This window comes from Rhipicephalus microplus, chromosome 8 (assembly GCF_043290135.1).
Source record: "Rhipicephalus microplus isolate Deutch F79 chromosome 8, USDA_Rmic, whole genome shotgun sequence".
Classification (NCBI taxonomy): domain Eukaryota; kingdom Metazoa; phylum Arthropoda; class Arachnida; order Ixodida; family Ixodidae; genus Rhipicephalus; species Rhipicephalus microplus.
In genome coordinates, this window is record NC_134707.1 from 49,734,822 (window position 1) to 49,753,353 (window position 18,532).

The following is an 18,532-nucleotide window of genomic DNA, read 5'->3' on the forward strand; positions in this document are numbered from 1 at the left end:
CGATATATCCTTGAGGCACAAAAGCGGGACACACACAAAAAAAACTCGGTATGTACGTATGGCGAATCAGAAAAAAAGATTTAGCCGCATTCTCGCGAGAGATTAGGTCGTCAGGCTGACGAGTCTTTGAAAAAGTAAAGCAGTCTGAAGTGGCACCGATAGAAATGTTTCGTTTGTGAATGAATCAATAAATGTATTGGTGAATAGTTGATTTCTTCGTTAACTGTTTAATCATAACTCTTTATTGAGTTTCTTTTTCACTATAAAAATGTAGTATATGTTACAGCGAAAAATAGAAGCCAGAGAAGAAAAAAAAAAAGCTTCTTTCATGCAGCTTGACTAAGCCCTGTGGCCATTAGGCAGCTGTAACTGAATGGTTTGTTTCCTAGCTTCTAAGTACACTCATATTAGATAATTTGGAAGTTCACCACGTGTAGCAAATACACATGCATACTATACTTAATTCCTAAGCATCAATACATTTGACTTTCCACTAAAACCATTTCGCAATATATTTCCTTAAACATGTATCAGAGAGTCCATCACTATTACACAAAGAGATCACGCGAGCCTCTGATAGCAATACTCAGGACGTGAATATATTTTTTTTCTTTCTAGGTCAGTTAGTGTGGTTGCCAGGGCGTACGCAAACCTTTCATTTCCAGCTGCTGACTCGCAGGGCGCGGGTTCGAATCCCGGCTGCGGCGGCTGCATTTCCGATGGAGGCGGAAATGTTGTAGGCCCGTGTGCTCAGATTTGGGTGCACGTTAAAGAACCCCAGGTGGTCTAAATTTCCGGAGCCCTCCACTAGGGTGTCTCTCATAATCATATAGTGGTTTTGGGACGTTAAACCCCACATATCAATCAATCAAACCTTTCATTTCCATAATGTGTATGTGACAAGAGAACTAAGTACGTGCGTGGTATTTGAAATGATAAGAACTTGTAGTTGTCCTAATATTGGCGAGCTTTTAAATCAGTTCCACTGTACCTGATGGGTCACGTTTGTAGGTGCGCAATAGTTTATATTTGTACGCATTCGTAATCTGCATAGTTTCGTGCTTATTAAAGAGTGGTTCTTTTTGTTCAAAGAACCAAGGCTTGCATATTGATCAGTGTTTTTTTTTTAGCAAGTAGTAGTTCTCTCTAGGCAGCTGATTGCTTGCTTTTGCGGTATTTGCGATATTTGTGAGGGGGCGAGGTTGCGCAATCACATATATTTTCTTGTAGCTCCTAAAATATTCATTTGATTTTTGTGTCGCAGCAGTATTGGTGATCTAGCTGACACGGCTGACCTTGATTCCGGCTAATCGTCGTCAGTCACGTTCCCATGGAGGCAATAAATACTAGAGGCTCGTGTACAATGCAATGTATACGCTCGTTAAAGAAGTCCTAGGGGTTGAAATTATCTGGAGCCGTCCGCAATAGGGTGTGCCTAATAACCACGTCGTGGTTAGGGCATGTTTAATCCCCCACAAACTATTTGCGAAAGAACTAATCGTTAGTTCACTTTTGCCACATAGTTACATGCCCTGCAAGCAAGTGGTTCCAAGAGGAAAGAGGAAAAGTTCCTCGGGCTGTCTTTAATCGTCAAAAGTTTCCGGAGTTTTACGTGAGCAGCGATCAGCTAGGTAGACGTACTACGTTATTCCCCGCTAGCCTGACCGCCAAGACAAACCGTCAAAGGTTTCCTCCTGGCTTGTGCCAGTGACGTGGGAATGTCTGATCGCCTCGTCCCGTAATCATAAGCGTTGCGGATCCTCGTCACGTTGTGTTACGCGGTAACATTGCACAAGTGGGCAAGCGTGACGATAAAAAAAAAACGCCCTCTATTATTTATGTAAGGTAGCCGCTGCAGTATGTGATGTAATGATCTGCCGGACGGTCGTCATGAAATATGCATTATGAAAACTTTCACGCGGAGGAGTAAGGAAGAGCAACCAATGTAGGCGTCTTCAATTGTCTGATAACAATGCTATAATTGCTGCGTTCTTGCGTTTCAGAACCTCTGCGGGATTACGACAGACCCCGTAGTGGAGGGCTCAGCAAAATGCGAAAACAAGGGGTTTCCTAACGCGCCCGTATATCAAAGTATGTGAGACTCTAGCAGGTGGTGTCTATTGAAATTCAACCAATCTGACCAGGATCGAATCCGTGACCCTGACTGACTTAACTAAACAGTAGACACTGACGCGCAAACAAAGGCCAACACGGGTACCGGTATTTTGCAGTGTTCCTAAGTTAGAGTGAGGCAACGGGGCCTTAGCTGTTTTCGAGAGTAACAAAGAACTAACAGAAGTGCTTTTTGCTGCAAGTACGAACTGCTTATCTTGTTCAATTAAGGAAATTATTCATTAGTGCAAATGTAAGTATACACTTGCTTACTGAAACATAACGGTAACGCGACAGAGACGTTTTATACTTAGCAAGTGAAGTAATCTTCTAACACAAACTGCGCAGCGGACGGGAAACAAAAAAGGAACGAAAAAGGACACACAAGCGAAAACTGACAACTGAAGTAAAGCTGAACCGCGTTATAAAGGGCACGCAGTGACATTGACCAAATTTTTGGAGCAACAGTCGACGGTCGTACAGGCTTTGGCTCCCTATAGTTCACAAATCGAAGAAGACAAAGGTTTCTACCGAGCGTGTTCTGATATCAGCGTGGAACCTATATGAGAGGATATTACGAGGGCACGTTGAAGTTCACTAAACTCACGGTAAAAGGAAGGATACCTTTCAACAGTGCAACGAGGCATCTCTTTGTACTTTTAATAACTAAACACTCACTGCTACCCAAATTTCCTGATATATACTGAAATATATGATGAATAGCGGATAATGTCGCCGTTTTACGAGGATTTTTACAACAGCTGACTTGAAACTCGGACGTGTTGCATCTGTTTAGCAAAAGTAGCCGATAAAAAGCCTTCTATCCCATAGTAATTCTTGTGACCCGCAGGTCGCGGGTTCAAATCCCGGCTGCGGCGGCTGCATTTCCGATGGAGGCGGAAATGTCGAGGCCCGTGTGCTCAGATTTGGGTGCACGTTAAAGAACCCCAGGTGGTCAAAATTTCTGGAGCCCTCCACTACGGCGTCTCTCATAATCATATGGTGGTTTTCGGACGTTAAAACCCACAAATCATCAATCATAGTAATTCTTGAGGTGGTCACAATGATTCCTTAGTCTTCCACTAGACGCTCTTCATAATGATATCTTGTGTTGAGCACGTGTAATCCAAAACGTCTAAATTAATTTCATTTGGAATTCTCAGTTTATCCAGCTGCTCTTTTTTTACGTATTCAGATGACTATTGCAACAGCGACTGACTTTAAAACACCATCCATGATGCTGGTTAAGGATGTGTTGCATCGCCTTGAACTGTAATAAACCTATCCTTGACGTACTCAATTTTTGCCTTCAATAATAGATAGCACTAAAACGTAAGTCCATGTCTCTCAGCTAAAATTTATCACCAGCGGAACCGGGGTATTCTTAAAAAGGGGTTCATGTTAGTTCAAGACTTTGGAAGGACGCGTCAGGAACATCTTCATGCATATTTGCGTTCTAGCCTTGCTATTTCAAAAGAAGAACAAATTTCATGCTGGGCCCTGTTTAAAATTGAGAACCATTGTAAGTACTTTTGAAAAGGCATAAACGTTTTTGGTTGCTTTTAGAGCCACCACTATACCACATTGTATATTCTATTAAGAAATGCGACCTGTTGGTTCCCGTGAACCTGTGGTAGACACAGACAGCCGAGTTTGAGTTGAGGCTTCTTTTTGTGCGTCCCTTTCGTCTGTACGTCAAACGAATGCAAAACATAGTTGAAAGTCCGAAGTGGAACTTAAAATGAACGATCAGTTCGAGAACACAATTGAAGTAGTAACGTGGCGACTGTACTAGCGAAATTGATCATAAAAAGGGTCGATAGAGAAGAGATCATTATTCTTTTCGCCTCTCATTCGTGTTTCAGAAACGGCTTCCCTGTGTGTTATTTCTTGGCACGACTAGCTTTACGCGCCGAGATATGCTCCAACTATAGCTTCCTTACGTACGCGTGCCCTGGACTGTAATTACTACGGACGGCGTACTTTCCGCGTGTCGAACAATAGCACTATACCTTCGCGCTACGATCGAAAGAGCTCGTAAGACCCTGAATACGTCATTAAACAGGCACTTGTTTTCTCCGTGAGGCATCAATCTGGTCAATACACTGGTTAAAGCGAAGCAATGCTAGCGCATGCAGTGGCAGCTGCGGGCTTTCCGAATACCGTTTTCTCCGAGTCGGTTCGAAATATTAATTGGATGTTGTATCTTGGTGGCCGCGTCCTTGTTTTTGTTACGTCATGAATACTGCCGGCATGTATTTTTACGAAACCGTGAAGAACCGGTAAGGTCTGTGTTGTGATAATATTTTGATGATCTGATACCTGCCTATTCCACTTATTACTGTCAGCTTTTCTGAGGCATACAAAAGCCACACTCGCTTATACTGATGATATCGTGAATTTTACCGTGATCTATCAGTTGCAGTTACACAATAAGAGAGCAGGCGAATATAAAGAGTTTCTACGTATGAGAGTGCATTGTGTTATATAAGCTGGATAGTCTTTTCATAACAGTGAATTCTGTGACATTGTATAACATTTTTTTTTATTACCACTGCATACAGCAGGCTGCAGTGTGAATTAGTTCGATAGCGTCATATTAGACCAGCGAAGCGTCCACCGGTTTCCACCAAGTGATTTTAAGTGAGGACAGAACCACGCAACTGTCTGCAGCGAAGTGCGACATCTCAGCAGTGGCTCACAAGGAAAGGGTTAAGGAGCGAATAAAAGAGAGAAATAGAGTAGCAAAGATGGAAAGGAAAGTAACATATTGGGAGACGGTTAGAGAAGTCCGTGTATGGGGCCCCGATCGGAGGGCGTTTGTCGAAGACAGGACGTCGCGGACGGGGTGGGCCACGAAAACCACTGAGTGCCTCCTTCCGCCAGGCCTTCCACCTATGGGCCGTTTGGTGGTACTGTGTTCTATTGTTTTATGGAGCTATTACAGCGTCTGCGTTCTATCACACAGCGTCTAATTTATGACCCTGAGGTAAATGATTTTACATAATGTGATGACGACCACAAGGCGCCGTGTGCGTGCTCATGCCTTTGTTCCTGTTTATTGTTCCTCTTGTACAGGTCAGCTCGAGTATTATGGTAGAGAGGTTCCCCGTGTCGGAAGAAGCCATATTTCGCACCGACCCCAGGCCCGTGTGGACCGCGGTCTGGCAGGAGTCCCTGGCTGTCTCCATAGCTTCGCTTCTGCCTTCGTTCCGCAAAAATTCCTAACAAACGTCTTACCAGGCGGGCATTCGTGACAGCCCACCTCTCGGTGAACTTCGTAGCATTCCGTCGACTCGTTTTGCCGGTGAGTGCTCATTACGACCGTAAAAAAAAAAAAAATGTGTGGATGCTACCATAGGTCAGCGAACTCACTCAATTGTTGACTCACACAGACTTGGGTCGAGCCGTGAGTGTGAGTTTGAGTGAAACCGACTGAGTAATATTCTGGTGAGCTTGAGTGAGCGTGAGTTAGGTTGAAGAAAATTTTCGGGAGTGTGTCGGAGTGAGTCCGGCCTACAAAACGTTTGATGACTTTGAATCACAGTGAGCCTCAATAACAAAATATATTTAATGAGTGAGCTTGAGCGAGCTTCATTTATTTCGCTGACCTATGGTTCAACAGAGATATCTTGAAAGAAATGTACCCCTATAATAGTGACACTACAAAAATTGTACTGCTTTAACAGTGAAAACTTGATAAAATAGTAAGGCATAAATTGATAGGTCACAAAATCTACAGATAAGGCATTGTCCTCCGGCAGTCCACAATAAACGCCTATTCACAAGACAAACGGCGTTACAAAAACTTGGTATTATGCCAAATAAACAACTAATAATTTGAAACAACAGTGAAAACATTTCAAATGACTAGTACTTATAGAATACTCGCTAGCACATTACGAAAACCAACCGATGCTGTCGGGGAGAAAGATGGCCCCACTCATGTGTTTCGACTGACAGAACGGAGCTGTAAAACGCATTCATTCTACGGAAGAGGATACGACACGGGAGTGCCGTGTATGATCAAATAGATGCGATGCATAGCGCATTCAAACAAATGCAACAAAGAAAAATAGTGATGGAATATGAAAAGCGGAGACATTGGGAACGCTGTCTCCTCTGTAAATTCTCATTTTTTTTATTGCACCGAAAACTTTTTACGTCGACTGGCAGCGATCCCAACAGCGAGCGTTACTAATGTAACAGTCAATGATCTAACAGGCTATTGGTGGCTGCATTTGTTGCTGTCGACTCTAGAGTAATTACGCAGCGACTATGAGACGACTCAGCCGGATGTGGATTCAGGCTAGTTGGTATCGATTATTCATAACATTGTTTTGGAAAAAGCACATGCTGACAGAAGACAACATTTCTCGAATATCAATGTTTTTAATGACTTTGCTTTGCAAAAAACAAGGTTGAGGAATTACAGGCCATGGTAAGAGTCGTGTGATGGTAACAATAAGACATGATGTTCAATAATAGCCAAACACAACATATGACAGCGATAGTCGTTCGTGAGCTTTAATGAATATTGTACGTGCCATTCGTGGAATGTAACTCGCAGTAGCAAAGACATGGTTCATGTCAGTGTGTGCAGCTTTAGGCTGTATTTTGCTGTTATATAAACAGCGTTTGAGAGAACTCGGAGTGCGATAGACATGACGCAGTGTTTTACGTCCTCACCACCGCTTGCACGCTACGTCGTAGCTTCAGGAAAAAAAGGATTGTGTTTAGACGCTAATTCCTTTTCCCCCACTTTGTCAAACATTACTCACAGGTCGACCAGGAGTAGCTGGCGTTTTAGCCACTATGACCACAAATAGCCAACAGCTACAGCTTGGCTTGGCCGCCAAGCTGACTTGTGCTGGTTCGGCTGCCTGCATAGCAGACGCCATCACCTTTCCCTTAGATGTCGCCAAGGTTCGGCTGCAGGTAAGCCCACGTTTGTCACCGTTTACGAACAGAACTGACGCCTATCGTTTCTGGTTGCCTTGTTAGGGTAGATAATATATATGGAAGCGTAATGGCACTCTGACCGTTCAAAGATCACCTGCCACGTGGCTCCCTTTGACAAAAAAGAGTTCTCCCCACTCCCCGCCTTGCCTACGAGCGGCGCTGTCTAACACTCTAAGGTATTACACGTACAGAAATTACCAGCCTAGTGGACAGGGAAGCACCTTACGTCGTTGCTTAATAGGTAGATTAGGGGTTCTCAGTTGCGTTTGTCGAGGCCCCTTGGTGTGAAGAACCAGGGGTGGAAGGGGTAGGGGGAATGTGAGAAGCGATTGCTATGGTATGAAATGGAAGGCACATCAGGTGAAGGTAATGCAGTGCTATTTGGGCTTATGTAGCAGGTTTATGAAGAGAAACATGCAAGCAAAAGCAGGGAATTGACCAGAAGCACGTCTGGTTTGCTACCCTGCATTATGGTATGAATAAAGGGAAAGGGAAAGAGATAGAAGAAGATAGTGAAGAAATGCACACACAATTATGAGCGCACTTGGGGGAGTATGTGCAGTTTACAGGTGGTCGCTCAGATTTGTTGAGTTCAAGTACTTCGGCAGCGTTTCCGTTGCTTTCTGTGCTCTCGAAGCACACGTCCAAGGTCCTGGAATCGTCTGCGCATAAAATGATCTGGTATTCAGTTAATTCGAAACCATCTGTATCAGGCATCGCTGGGTGTCATAGCTGTAGCAGTTGAACATGATGGGGTTCAAAGGTTTAATTTTCAATGGAGGCGTTAGAGCAGCCGAAGCAATCTTATTCAGGAGATTGCTGCTCTTTCTCGAGCAGTACCGGGAAATAAAGTATAAAGTCTTTCTTTTGTGGGCCATGGCGTTACGGAACACATAATACGGCTCCCTGGAACCCAATTTGACAACCAGCATTACTTCGATCGAAGGCTGTGGGTTCGGATCGGATCCAGGCATATCACAATATTTAACATATTTATATTATTTTCAATTGATGTCACAATTATTGAATTACAGTTCAAAGAAAACATTAAAAGTGTAATACGCTTTCCTTGGTCTAATTGCCTTTTAGATTTATTCGGTTGTACCGAGCAAATAAATTAACCCCTCGTAAAATATCCCCTTGATTCTATTCTGTATGGAAAGCAATAGTTGTTACCATTCATTATTTATGTGGTTTGAGCTATACATTAACCGAAGTTGAGTATGTAGCTTTATAGCCACACACATCTTGTACAAAAAAGTTAATATTTAATACATAGAAAAGTTGCCTATCGTAGCAACAAAACGACCAATAGCAGGCATGTACAGTCTGTACGTGGGCCATTCACTTTAAACGCATCATTTTTGGTGGAGGCGGAAATGTTGTTGGCCCGTGTGTTCAGATTTGGATGCACGTTAAGGAACCCCAGGTGGTCGAAATTTCCGGAGCCCTCCACGACGGCGTCTCTCATGATCATATGGTGGTTTTGGGACGTTAAACTTCACATATCATTTCATCAAACACTTTAAACACGAACGCCTCTACCATTGGCTCGTTTATAGTACCGCATCTCAATGCATCAATCTGTTCACGCTGATCAGTTTCAGTAGTGTGATCTCTCCACTGTATTCGGTTGACAATATTTCAGTTAGCAAATGATGACATCGCAACTCAAACATTTTGCTGTGTCGAGGAACAAATGTCGACAAAAAGAAATCCGCAGCATTTTAAAAAGGCAGTTGTTAGAGACACTGTGGAGCATAGTATAGCCATTTCAACTCCGTTTATGCGAGGTCCCAATAGGGAAGTTCGGTGCTGCAAGATGGCGCCACCAGCGTTGTCGTATTTGTCAGCATTTTTTGGTGAGATTTAGAAAAGTATACACCCAGGATAACACTATATTTAATAATTATTGAAAAGTAAAACTACCATGAGCTCTTTAGAAAGGAAGCGAGTATTAAGGTAAAGCTGCGCAAACGCAGCGAAAAGACAGACCGTGCTCATCTTCAATGAGTGCGTGACTAATGCTCACGTCTGGACTCGGGTGCCTTTCACTCTAGATCCAGGGCGAGGGCTCGACTGGATACAGCAGGTCGAGCCTCAAGTACCGTGGTGTCCTTGGCACCGTGGCGACCATTGCTCGTCAAGAAGGACCCGCCCGACTGTACGGAGGAATCGGCCCTGGCCTCCAGAGGCAGTTCTGCTTTGCCACTGTGCGCATAGGTTTCTACGACAGCGTCAAAGAATCCTACAGCATGGCCATTCTCGGTTAGTGTAAACGATGCCACACTTGTGGTTTCCTTAAGGTGGCCATAGTGTTGCAAGACAATGGTAACATGGTCGACAGTGGCTGAAAACACTGTTATCATCATAATAATAATCATCATCATTAGCCTCACTTCGCTCACTGCATGGCAAATGTAACGAGAGCTTTAGCACAAACTTGGGGCCAACTAGACCTATCACCAACCACTCTTTCATCTTTCTTCAATTTTTACCTAAATAAACACTTGTATGTTTTACCACTTAATTTCACCTGCCCACATATCCATCTGGCAATCCCTCGCGATTACTTTCTTCCCGAAATAAGGTTGTTACTCTTAATGCCCGTCGCATATCTTGTCATCTCGCTACGTGATCTGCTCATGCCCATTTGTTTTCTTGCCGATCAATGAGCTTCCGCTAAACGGGGATGTACAGAAATTCGGGATAACCAAAGTACTTAAACCAATTAGTTTCAAATTATTTAACATAGATAGCAGAGTTAATTGGTTTCTGATGAAATCCATCTTCGCGAGTTCGAAAGCTGTCTTAGGTTATTAGACGCGATGTGGAAACTTCGCTGCTTCAACTTTAAATAAACGTTATTGTGTTTCAGCGGGAATGCTAAAATATTTTTGGTTACTTTCGGCTTGGACCACCTCGATCATTGGCTTCTCTCCTCGCGGCAAAGTATTTCGTGGCTATTTTTGTTAAGAAAATCTTTGTTATACTATTTCTTATTTCTCATAAACTTGTCAGGTGATGTCACTGATGTAAACACGGCAATGCCGTGAGCAATGCAATACACAAAGTTTGAATGGATGAACAATAGACATGTATCTTTAAGATACAGCATGTTGATGCGCTAGAACATGGCCAGAGGGCGGGACAAACGAACATACGCACGTGTGCATTGCTGTCTAAATGCCTTATAGCTTTTCTCGCGAAATAGAAGCTTGTGCAGATGGAAATGCTCTATTAAGAAAGGAAAATCAAAGTTCACGCAATACAAGCTGATGTAATCACAGTTGTCAGCCGATGGTAATTTTATCTACGATGAGATGGTTTGGTGTTTATTCATGTGGAGTGTTAGTTCCAAAATAAACCTCACTGTTCACGTTGAGAGCGCACTCTTGTGGGAAAATTATGAAACAATCAGGCACATTTCGAGAAATTCTGGTGCAACCTGCACAAACCGGTGGTTACGCCTTGAAAATAGAAAAAGAAATAGAAAATAGAAAAAGAAATAGAAAAGAAGCGCCTGCAGAAATATGTATTTACAAGTTGAATTGCAATATGGATGGACATATGAACTGTAGCCTAATTATGCGCCGACCCATTTTACCTTGATTAACCAAGTGGATGTATAGACGTAACCACAGATTCCTGAATGAGTGATCGATTGATGGATATTTCGGGCGAATAAGTCAGAACTGATTCCTTTATATTTCGCGGCAATTGCGAATAGACAAGCCATATTTCCCAAATAAGTAATTGACAGTCTATAACTTCAGAAATTGTTTCGTAGTCATTTCACATAGCGAGACAAAATAACATAAATCTAAATTTGGAGTTAGAATCTCGACCTATAACTTAACGGCTGTCGCTTAACGATGGGCCTAATTGATTCTGTAATTTCCAAGCAAACATAGAAGAAAAGCATAAGGAAAGCATTACTATGAAGAATAATGTTAAAACTACCATGAATGTTATTTCGCATCATTTTTTTTGTTTTTCGTTACAAGTGGTTTGCTACTTTAGAAAGGTGGATTTCGGTTGCCTTTCACCCAACTATATTTGAGAACAGTGTATTTTTTTTTCATCTGTTTTTGCTTCTGCTTTGTAGTGCTTAGCAAGTGCTTAGAGAACCATTAACATTGATCTTGTTGTGCTTTTTCATTTGTTGCCTTCAACTTTTATGAATTGTACATATAAATCATCTAAAACAAGTAGGCTGATTGATCTTCATGTAAGCTTTTGTGCTCTGTAAAGGTGAATTTGCTGCTGTATGAGTGGCACGGCCTGGCCAGGAAACGTTTGCCTGTGGCTGTGTCCCCAATGGTCATAGCAATAAATAAAATAAAAGATGACCGTCCCTCTTCCTCGTAGGCCACAACCAGGGCGGCAACTCTGCCTCCGTGCTGGGCATCCGCATCCTGGCAGCGGTCACCACGGGCGCGATGGCCGTCGCCACGGCCCAGCCCACCGACGTGGTCAAGGTGCGCATGCAAGCACAGTCCGGCACTGCTCCCCGCCGGTACCGGAACTCGTTCCAGGCGTACCGCACCATCGGCCGAGAAGAGGGAGTTCGAGGACTCTACAAGGGTGAGTGCTCGTATAGTGGCGCCCATGTCCTCAGCGGCCGCAATACTCAACCTAGGGGATAGAACTGATGAACTGATGTACAGTTCTTTTGCGACTGGCTACATGAGCGATGTGGGCGCGTTATCTCCAATATCGGGGGCTGTTTACGGCAGAGCAAAGCAGACACAATACACCAATACTTGAAACTGGTACCTCTCGTTGCTGGAAAAAAGAATTCTGAAGTCTGGGAAGTACTCCTCCACTTGCGTTCTTCCAAATGTGTTCAGTGGGTGCACTACACTCGTCCAAAATGATTCAAGTATTCAATTTCAGTGCTACTTCTCGGCCAATTCTTAGGCGAGTGTTTGCCGCATGTTAACTCTGGCATCAACGATTGCTAATGCTGGTCGAAAAGAAATGGTGTAGATATGGGCAATACCCCCACGTTGTACCTTTATTGAATATAAAATAGAATGACAGAGTTAGTACACTAGGTCATGATTTGCTGATACACAACACGTTGGTCTTCAGGCGATTTTTTGTTGTCAGTAGCCAAACCTGCCTTTCTTGATGCTATCAAATTTCATGGCAGTTAAGTGTACGTTAAAACGATTCAATATGAATTAGACAGTGTCTGACCCTTTGAGAGCGAATGGTACAAAATAGGTCCTAATAATAAGGTTACAATATTACAGAGGGTTCTTTGGAAAGGTGATCATGAAACTAGTCGTGACCACACAAAAGTGCACTTTATTTAGGACATTCGATAAATTGGGAGCGTTATGAAAGTAACAAATATGTTACAACGGAAGCTGTTATGAGATCACAACACGGGTCGCGCACAATCCCTAGTTCTCCGCCACCGTATTTCGTAACCACTAACGCATGAAATAAAAAAAATGAACACAGTAAATGAAAACAGCAACACAATGGAATTTGAATCCAGGCCCCGTGTGTGCCAGGCCGGTATTCTACCACTGAGCTACGCCGGTGGTTGGAACTCCTTTGCAAACTGCCCTTAGGCAGGCTTGATGTTGGGAAAGAAATCACGTTAATATAAGTAATAACGTGTCTTAGAACATCAAAAGAACAACCAGGTGTCACGTAATGTGAAATGCGCAACGAGCGGGTCGTCGAATGATGCAACTCATTACAAAAGATTGTTATTCTTTACCTACTAACTGTAGCGCATACTGTGGTGGATTGTAGGGATCATGAAACCCTGTGGCATAATTCTTCATAATCGTCACTTACAGCACAAAAAACTGCACAAATTTTTTTGCAAGTGTGTAGTGGGTACCACGCTTCTCCCAAGAATGACGGAGGATGGCATGATGAATGTCAGCCTACTACACGTTGCTTAATGCCATAGTGTGTGCCCTGCAAGTGGGTTTGCAGCAGCTACCCAAAGAGCGTTGAAAAAAAAGGCTCTGAAAGGCCGCTCTGCCGGCTTTCACTTTGACAGTGCTTCGCGTTCTATGCAGTCTCGCGGTTTTTTACGTTCTTCTTCGCGTGCACCTCTGGGACCGTTTAACCCGACTGAATGCTAGCGTAAAGGTCAGCCAGTAGCTCGATCAACGGCCCATTTCACAGACCCCGAATGCGAATGGCTGGCACCAGCGGTTCGCGGTAGAGGTAAACCCAATAGATGTCAGGAAGCACTGACAACTGGGCTAGTTGGTAAGGATTTACAATTACAAAACGACGTCATCAAGCAAGGCGAAAGCACGACTAAGCTCACGAGACACAAGCGTTCACTTTTGCTCTCAGGTGAACGTCTATGCAGGTGCCCGAACAAATATATAAATCAACACGTGGCTTCACACAGCTAATAAACAACCAAGGAACCCCCGGAATGAAAATAATTGACTGAAAATAAAACTACCTCTACCTCCTCAGGTACTCAATCAATGTCACCAAATAGCGTGTTCCACTATAGCAATCCTCTTTGCTATAATTTATTCGATTGCCTATTCTTTTCGTTCCCCTCAGGCATGCTGCCCAACATCGCTCGCAACAGTATCGTCAATGCTGCCGAACTCGTGTGCTACGACAGCGTCAAGGAGGCCATCTTGTCTCGGGGCCTGCTGGGGGACAACATCGCGTGTCACTTCGTGGCCGCCTTCGGAGCGGGCTTCTGCGCCACTGTGGTCGCTTCGCCCGTGGACGTGGTGAAGACGCGCTACATGAACGCCGGCGCTGGTCTCTATTCGGGCGCCATGGAGTGTGCGGTGCGCATGTTCCACGAGGGTGGTCTCCTGGCCTTCTACAAAGGGTGAGCGAGCACAGCACGTCTGCACTGCGCGATACGCTGACTGCGCAGGAGTTCAGTCAAGTCCAGGAAGGCTTGACGTTAATGAGGGACATAGGTCAAGCTTTTAGATCACAGCTCTTAGGTGAGTGTTCTTCAATTGAATGGTGTTGCCATTGCCATCGGGGAAGCAACCGTTTAACATAAAAAAATGCCCAGGATCCAATCAGTCAACCCTGGCCCTTTGCGTGGCAATCTAGTATTCTACCACTGAGCCACGAAGGTACTCGAACTTCATTTTCAAAGAGAGCTCACACAGATGGGATGTCGAGCAAAGAATCACTTTAGCCTACGTTAAAAAGCGTGGTAGAAGAGTAAAATGACCAGGCACCAGTAAAACCAGGCACCCCACAATACCCCCTGCAAAGTGTTATGCCCCAATTTTTCCTCCTCATCGGCCACATGCGCAATGAACAAATTGCACAGAATACCTTACAAGTGTGTAGCAGGTGCATCGCTTATCCGCGGAAAGAAGATTAATGGCGTAGTGGTTGCTGTCGTACTTCACAATAGTTATAATTTATGGCATAGTTGATAGCTTGCGGAAAGCCAAAAGTTCGAAGTTGGTCTTGGCCTGACATGAAGTGGTGCTAATAAATTGTGTTAGGGCAGTATCGTAACCACCGGTTAATATTTTGCATAAACTGCACGCAGAGACACAGCTAGGTACGAAGAAAAGCAATTGCAGCAAGGCTGAGAAGACGCGCGTCCTGCTTGCTACCGACACTGAGGAAAAGAGAACGGGGGATTCACAGAAGGGAAAGAGAAAAAAATGACTGCGGCGCCTAATCCGAGAGCACATATCAGCACCCTAATTTGTCACTGTGGTTTGAAAGGGTCGGTCACGCCGAGCTTCAGGAACGTTTTGTTCGCAAGGTGATCAACACCACCTCTAGAACACACCTGAAGTCTAAAAAAAAACTATGTATACCACACCGCGCATGTCCGACAGTCCTCGAAACAGTGCGCCTGCTTCTGAAGGCCCTCTTCACAATAATCAAATTAAGTGACAGATTGGAATGGTAGCCAATTATGTAGGAAGCTTCCAGTATTAAGTCGGCGCATGTGTGAACACCTGTGTTGAAATTGTAGCACAGGTTGCAGGCTTGGTCTCTGCTGGTGACATGTTGTCCTTTTGTCTATTTCAAATCCTTATTTTTTACTACAAACGACATATCCTATACTTACCTAGGTTTGAGTGTATTTTAGTTGTAACGCCGTGCTGAACAAATGAAATAAGACATTGATTGCCCTTCTTGCGCTGCTTGCTAGCGAAAATTTTGTACAGGCAAAACTTTCGTTAAAATGTAAAGAATTATTGGTCAGCCATCAGCTCGTAGCCATGCCACGTGCTAAGTGACGTCACCAGGGAAAAGGAGAGTGTTGAACACTCGCCGTCTTGGCTGCGAATGACGCTGACTAACATTCGTAAGTTTTTGTGCAAGGACATAGCCAATGAAGTGTACGGGAGGACTACTGATTCTCTGTTTTGTTAGAGCAATGAATTGGTTATTGGGAAATTCAAAGTTTGGTTTGTGCCGGTGGCAAGTTGTTTCTATATTTTTTTTGCATTTTTGTTACAATCACTACACTGATGTCTTATGTCCACCATGTTTTCCTTAGCTTGATTGTCTGTTGGAAACAATTAACATAATATTAATCTCCATTCCTAGATTAGTGTCTCTAATTTTCTCCTAAATTATAGCATGAGAACTACAGTAGCCTGATAAGCATTGAGGCAACGAATCAGACAATCCCTAGTTTTTAAAAAATACGGTGTGTAGGAAAGTTGCTTTCAACAGTGGTGTTTCTATGGCCTGTTTCACTCAATCTGTCTTGGTAAAACAATGGCGCTTCCTCTCCACGCAGGTTCACACCTTCCTTTGTTCGGCTAGGTTCCTGGAACATCTGCATGTTCATCACGTACGAACAGCTGAAGCGACTGTTCCACTATATGAATAGTGGTGAGACCTCGTCCAACTGCCTCATCGTGGGCCAGGACAAGATCCATCTGTCTCGATACTCTGTGCTCGCCGAGCCCAGTGCAGCCATTATCCTTTAACTCTGTACATATATACACCACATACATTTCTCATCTCACCCATCATGGATTGACTAAATACAAGATATACCCAATATAGGCTAGTAAACATTCGCACCTAAGTACCTTGCACTCGTGACATTCGGTACACGTATCGCAGTGGTCGTGCGTCAGTCAAAGTTATTGCTATGTACGAAATTGTCGCTAAATGAACAGCCTTTGACTAGGTCTACTTGGTAAACATGACAGGAAAGGATTCTAGCCGAAAGTAATGATTTAACACAAGGAAGAAGACCCACCTCACTCGAAGTCAGTTCTTTGAACTCGACAGATTTGCAGCAATGTCTGGTACCGCACAAGGCAGAAAGTCCCTGCATTTGGGCGTCGCATTAACCCAGTGGTACCCTAATCTAAGTAGATGTTCAGAGAGAATCATCCATCATCGTCATGTTTTTTTTTTCTGTAGGAGGAAGTACAAGAACACTAGCCTTTATTATACCAGAATGGAGACAAGGCAAGCAGGCTGTCTTGAACCAAGGCCTCATCATCATTGCATTGACTTGCTTGAAGACATTTATCTGCCAAGCACAAACTGAAACCTAGAAGGCAACATTGCAGCTTTCGTATCATTGCGGCTCATACTACACCTTGAGCGGATTTTAACAAAAAAAAAAGTTTCTTCTGTTATTGACCTTGCGCAAGGATCACGGGGAGCATTATTGTCATTAATATCATTCTGCCGTCAATATTAACGACGACGCAGTTATAGCCTCATCGTACCCGCATCGTCGTGTTGATCGGAAACAAGTTCAGGGTGCCATTGTGCTCCGGACTTGCCCTTGCTCGTTTCTTGCAGTAACTTCCATCTTGATATGTCGTCGCCTAATGTGATGCCCTCAACGCTAGAACTTATCTGACGCATTGTTTCCGGGCGTGACGATGGTTGTAATAAAAAATATGTATATTTTTTTTATCTGCGCAGTTGTCTTGAATTTTCTTTTGTGAGCACTGTGTGTTTTGCCTGATTACGTATCTTAGTCGAACTTCCAAATGCGACTTTCAGGTGCACACGCTGTCCCTGGAACTACATCATTGGGCCCCTTGAAGCAGCAAATGACCACGATTGCCTGCCGGGACAAACTGCTTCCAGTATTACTTTCGCCTTTCGTGTAGCTTCTCTCACGCAAGGGAATAAGTATAAATATCTGTAATTTTGAAAACAAAACGGTATGTTTATTAGCTGGAAAAACTTAACGCCTGAATGCAATACGTGTCGTTAGGCTCGACACGAAGTAGATTTACGTTCAATCAGTAGTTGTCGAAAGAACACTAAAATGAAATACAGAAACTTTAGCTTGCTAATGTGTTCGGTCACAACCACCTTTTCTGGTAGTTGTTCAGGCAGGTCACGCTCCCCGCGGTGGCATGGTACTCACGGGTTCATATGGGCACATTAAATGTTTTACAAGAACGGCTGACAAACGGAGTTTTCGCAGAAGATTAACCACGTCATGTCGTGACGAATTGAATGTATAAAGATAATGCTGGCTGTAAACTACCAGTAGATGTGACCCGAACTAAGGACAATGGAAACGAATGTATGCACTTCACTGAACTCTCGAATGAGCTGTTCTAACCCATGAATATTGTACTAATTGGATCTTTGTGACTGAAATAAATCTAAAGAAACTCTTCATGAGACACTGGAGAACATAGAAACTGTAACAACGATGTCAGTGAAAGATGTTTCCATTGGCGGCTTGCAGAGCGCCTTCAATGGTTGGGTGAAGCGTTGGCAAAGGGGCCCCAAAAAAGCGGCAGAATGTATTGTAAAGTTTTGAAGACACTTTAAACTTGTGTTGTATAGCTGACAGAATAATTTATAGAAAAAAATTCCGGCAACATAGAGGGCAGACGTTGTATGCCATCAAAGCGTGCATTGCCGTATTTACCAGCGTACCTTGTATCTTAATCCGTGTTTAACGTACATGACACGTTCGCTCTCCGATGAAAGTTTAACAGGCTTTCAAAGCTATAGCTGCGTGAAAGCGTCTTACCACCGCGATATCGCAGTAAATGCGTCTTAAAGTGTCGTTCACACAGCAATGCACTTTCGAGTAGAAGCTGATAATGCGCACTGGTAAGCAATAAGCATAACAAAAATTGGCAGCATATCCACGGAATGAATGATAAAGAGTGGGGCGAAGCATCCGTCCATTCATTCGTTCTTGCTTCATTCCGTCCATGCGTCCGTCCGTGTGACCGTCTGTGGGAGCGAGTATAACGTAGCAACCCTTTCTTGTGAGATAGTGCTCAATGTACATGCCAAATGGCTGCTAATTGGGAATGAGAGACAGGAGAATTCGGCTTTTAGTTAACGCGCACGCTGCGAATTTTTTATTGTTCAACAACGCATAGGAGAAATCTCCCACCGGCACCACCTTGCAGGTCAAAGCGTAAGACTAGTTACGCACTACGAGGGACGAACGGGTGCCGCTTTTAGGAGCTTCGCCCCTTAAAACTGTTTCGAGAATAAGGTA

At 43.7% G+C, this 18,532-nt stretch overlaps 1 protein-coding gene across 2 annotated transcripts in view; it reads left to right on the forward strand.

Annotated features, from left to right (window-relative positions):
* LOC119164450 (dicarboxylate carrier UCP2) overlaps nt 1-16,965 on the forward strand; it is a 76,222-nt gene extending 59,257 nt beyond the window's left edge. For both annotated transcript variants that reach the window (XM_075871762.1, XM_037416640.2), the window contains exons 2-7: nt 5,191-5,419; nt 6,896-7,050; nt 9,135-9,342; nt 11,446-11,661; nt 13,633-13,915; nt 15,821-16,965. In XM_075871762.1, coding sequence (XP_075727877.1) covers nt 6,928-7,050; nt 9,135-9,342; nt 11,446-11,661; nt 13,633-13,915; nt 15,821-16,013 — 1,023 coding nt within the window. In that variant the 5' untranslated portion in view covers nt 5,191-5,419; nt 6,896-6,927 and the 3' untranslated portion in view covers nt 16,014-16,965. The remainder of the gene's footprint in view (nt 1-5,190; nt 5,420-6,895; nt 7,051-9,134; nt 9,343-11,445; nt 11,662-13,632; nt 13,916-15,820) is intronic.
* Nucleotides 16,966-18,532: the final 1,567 nt, after the last annotated feature.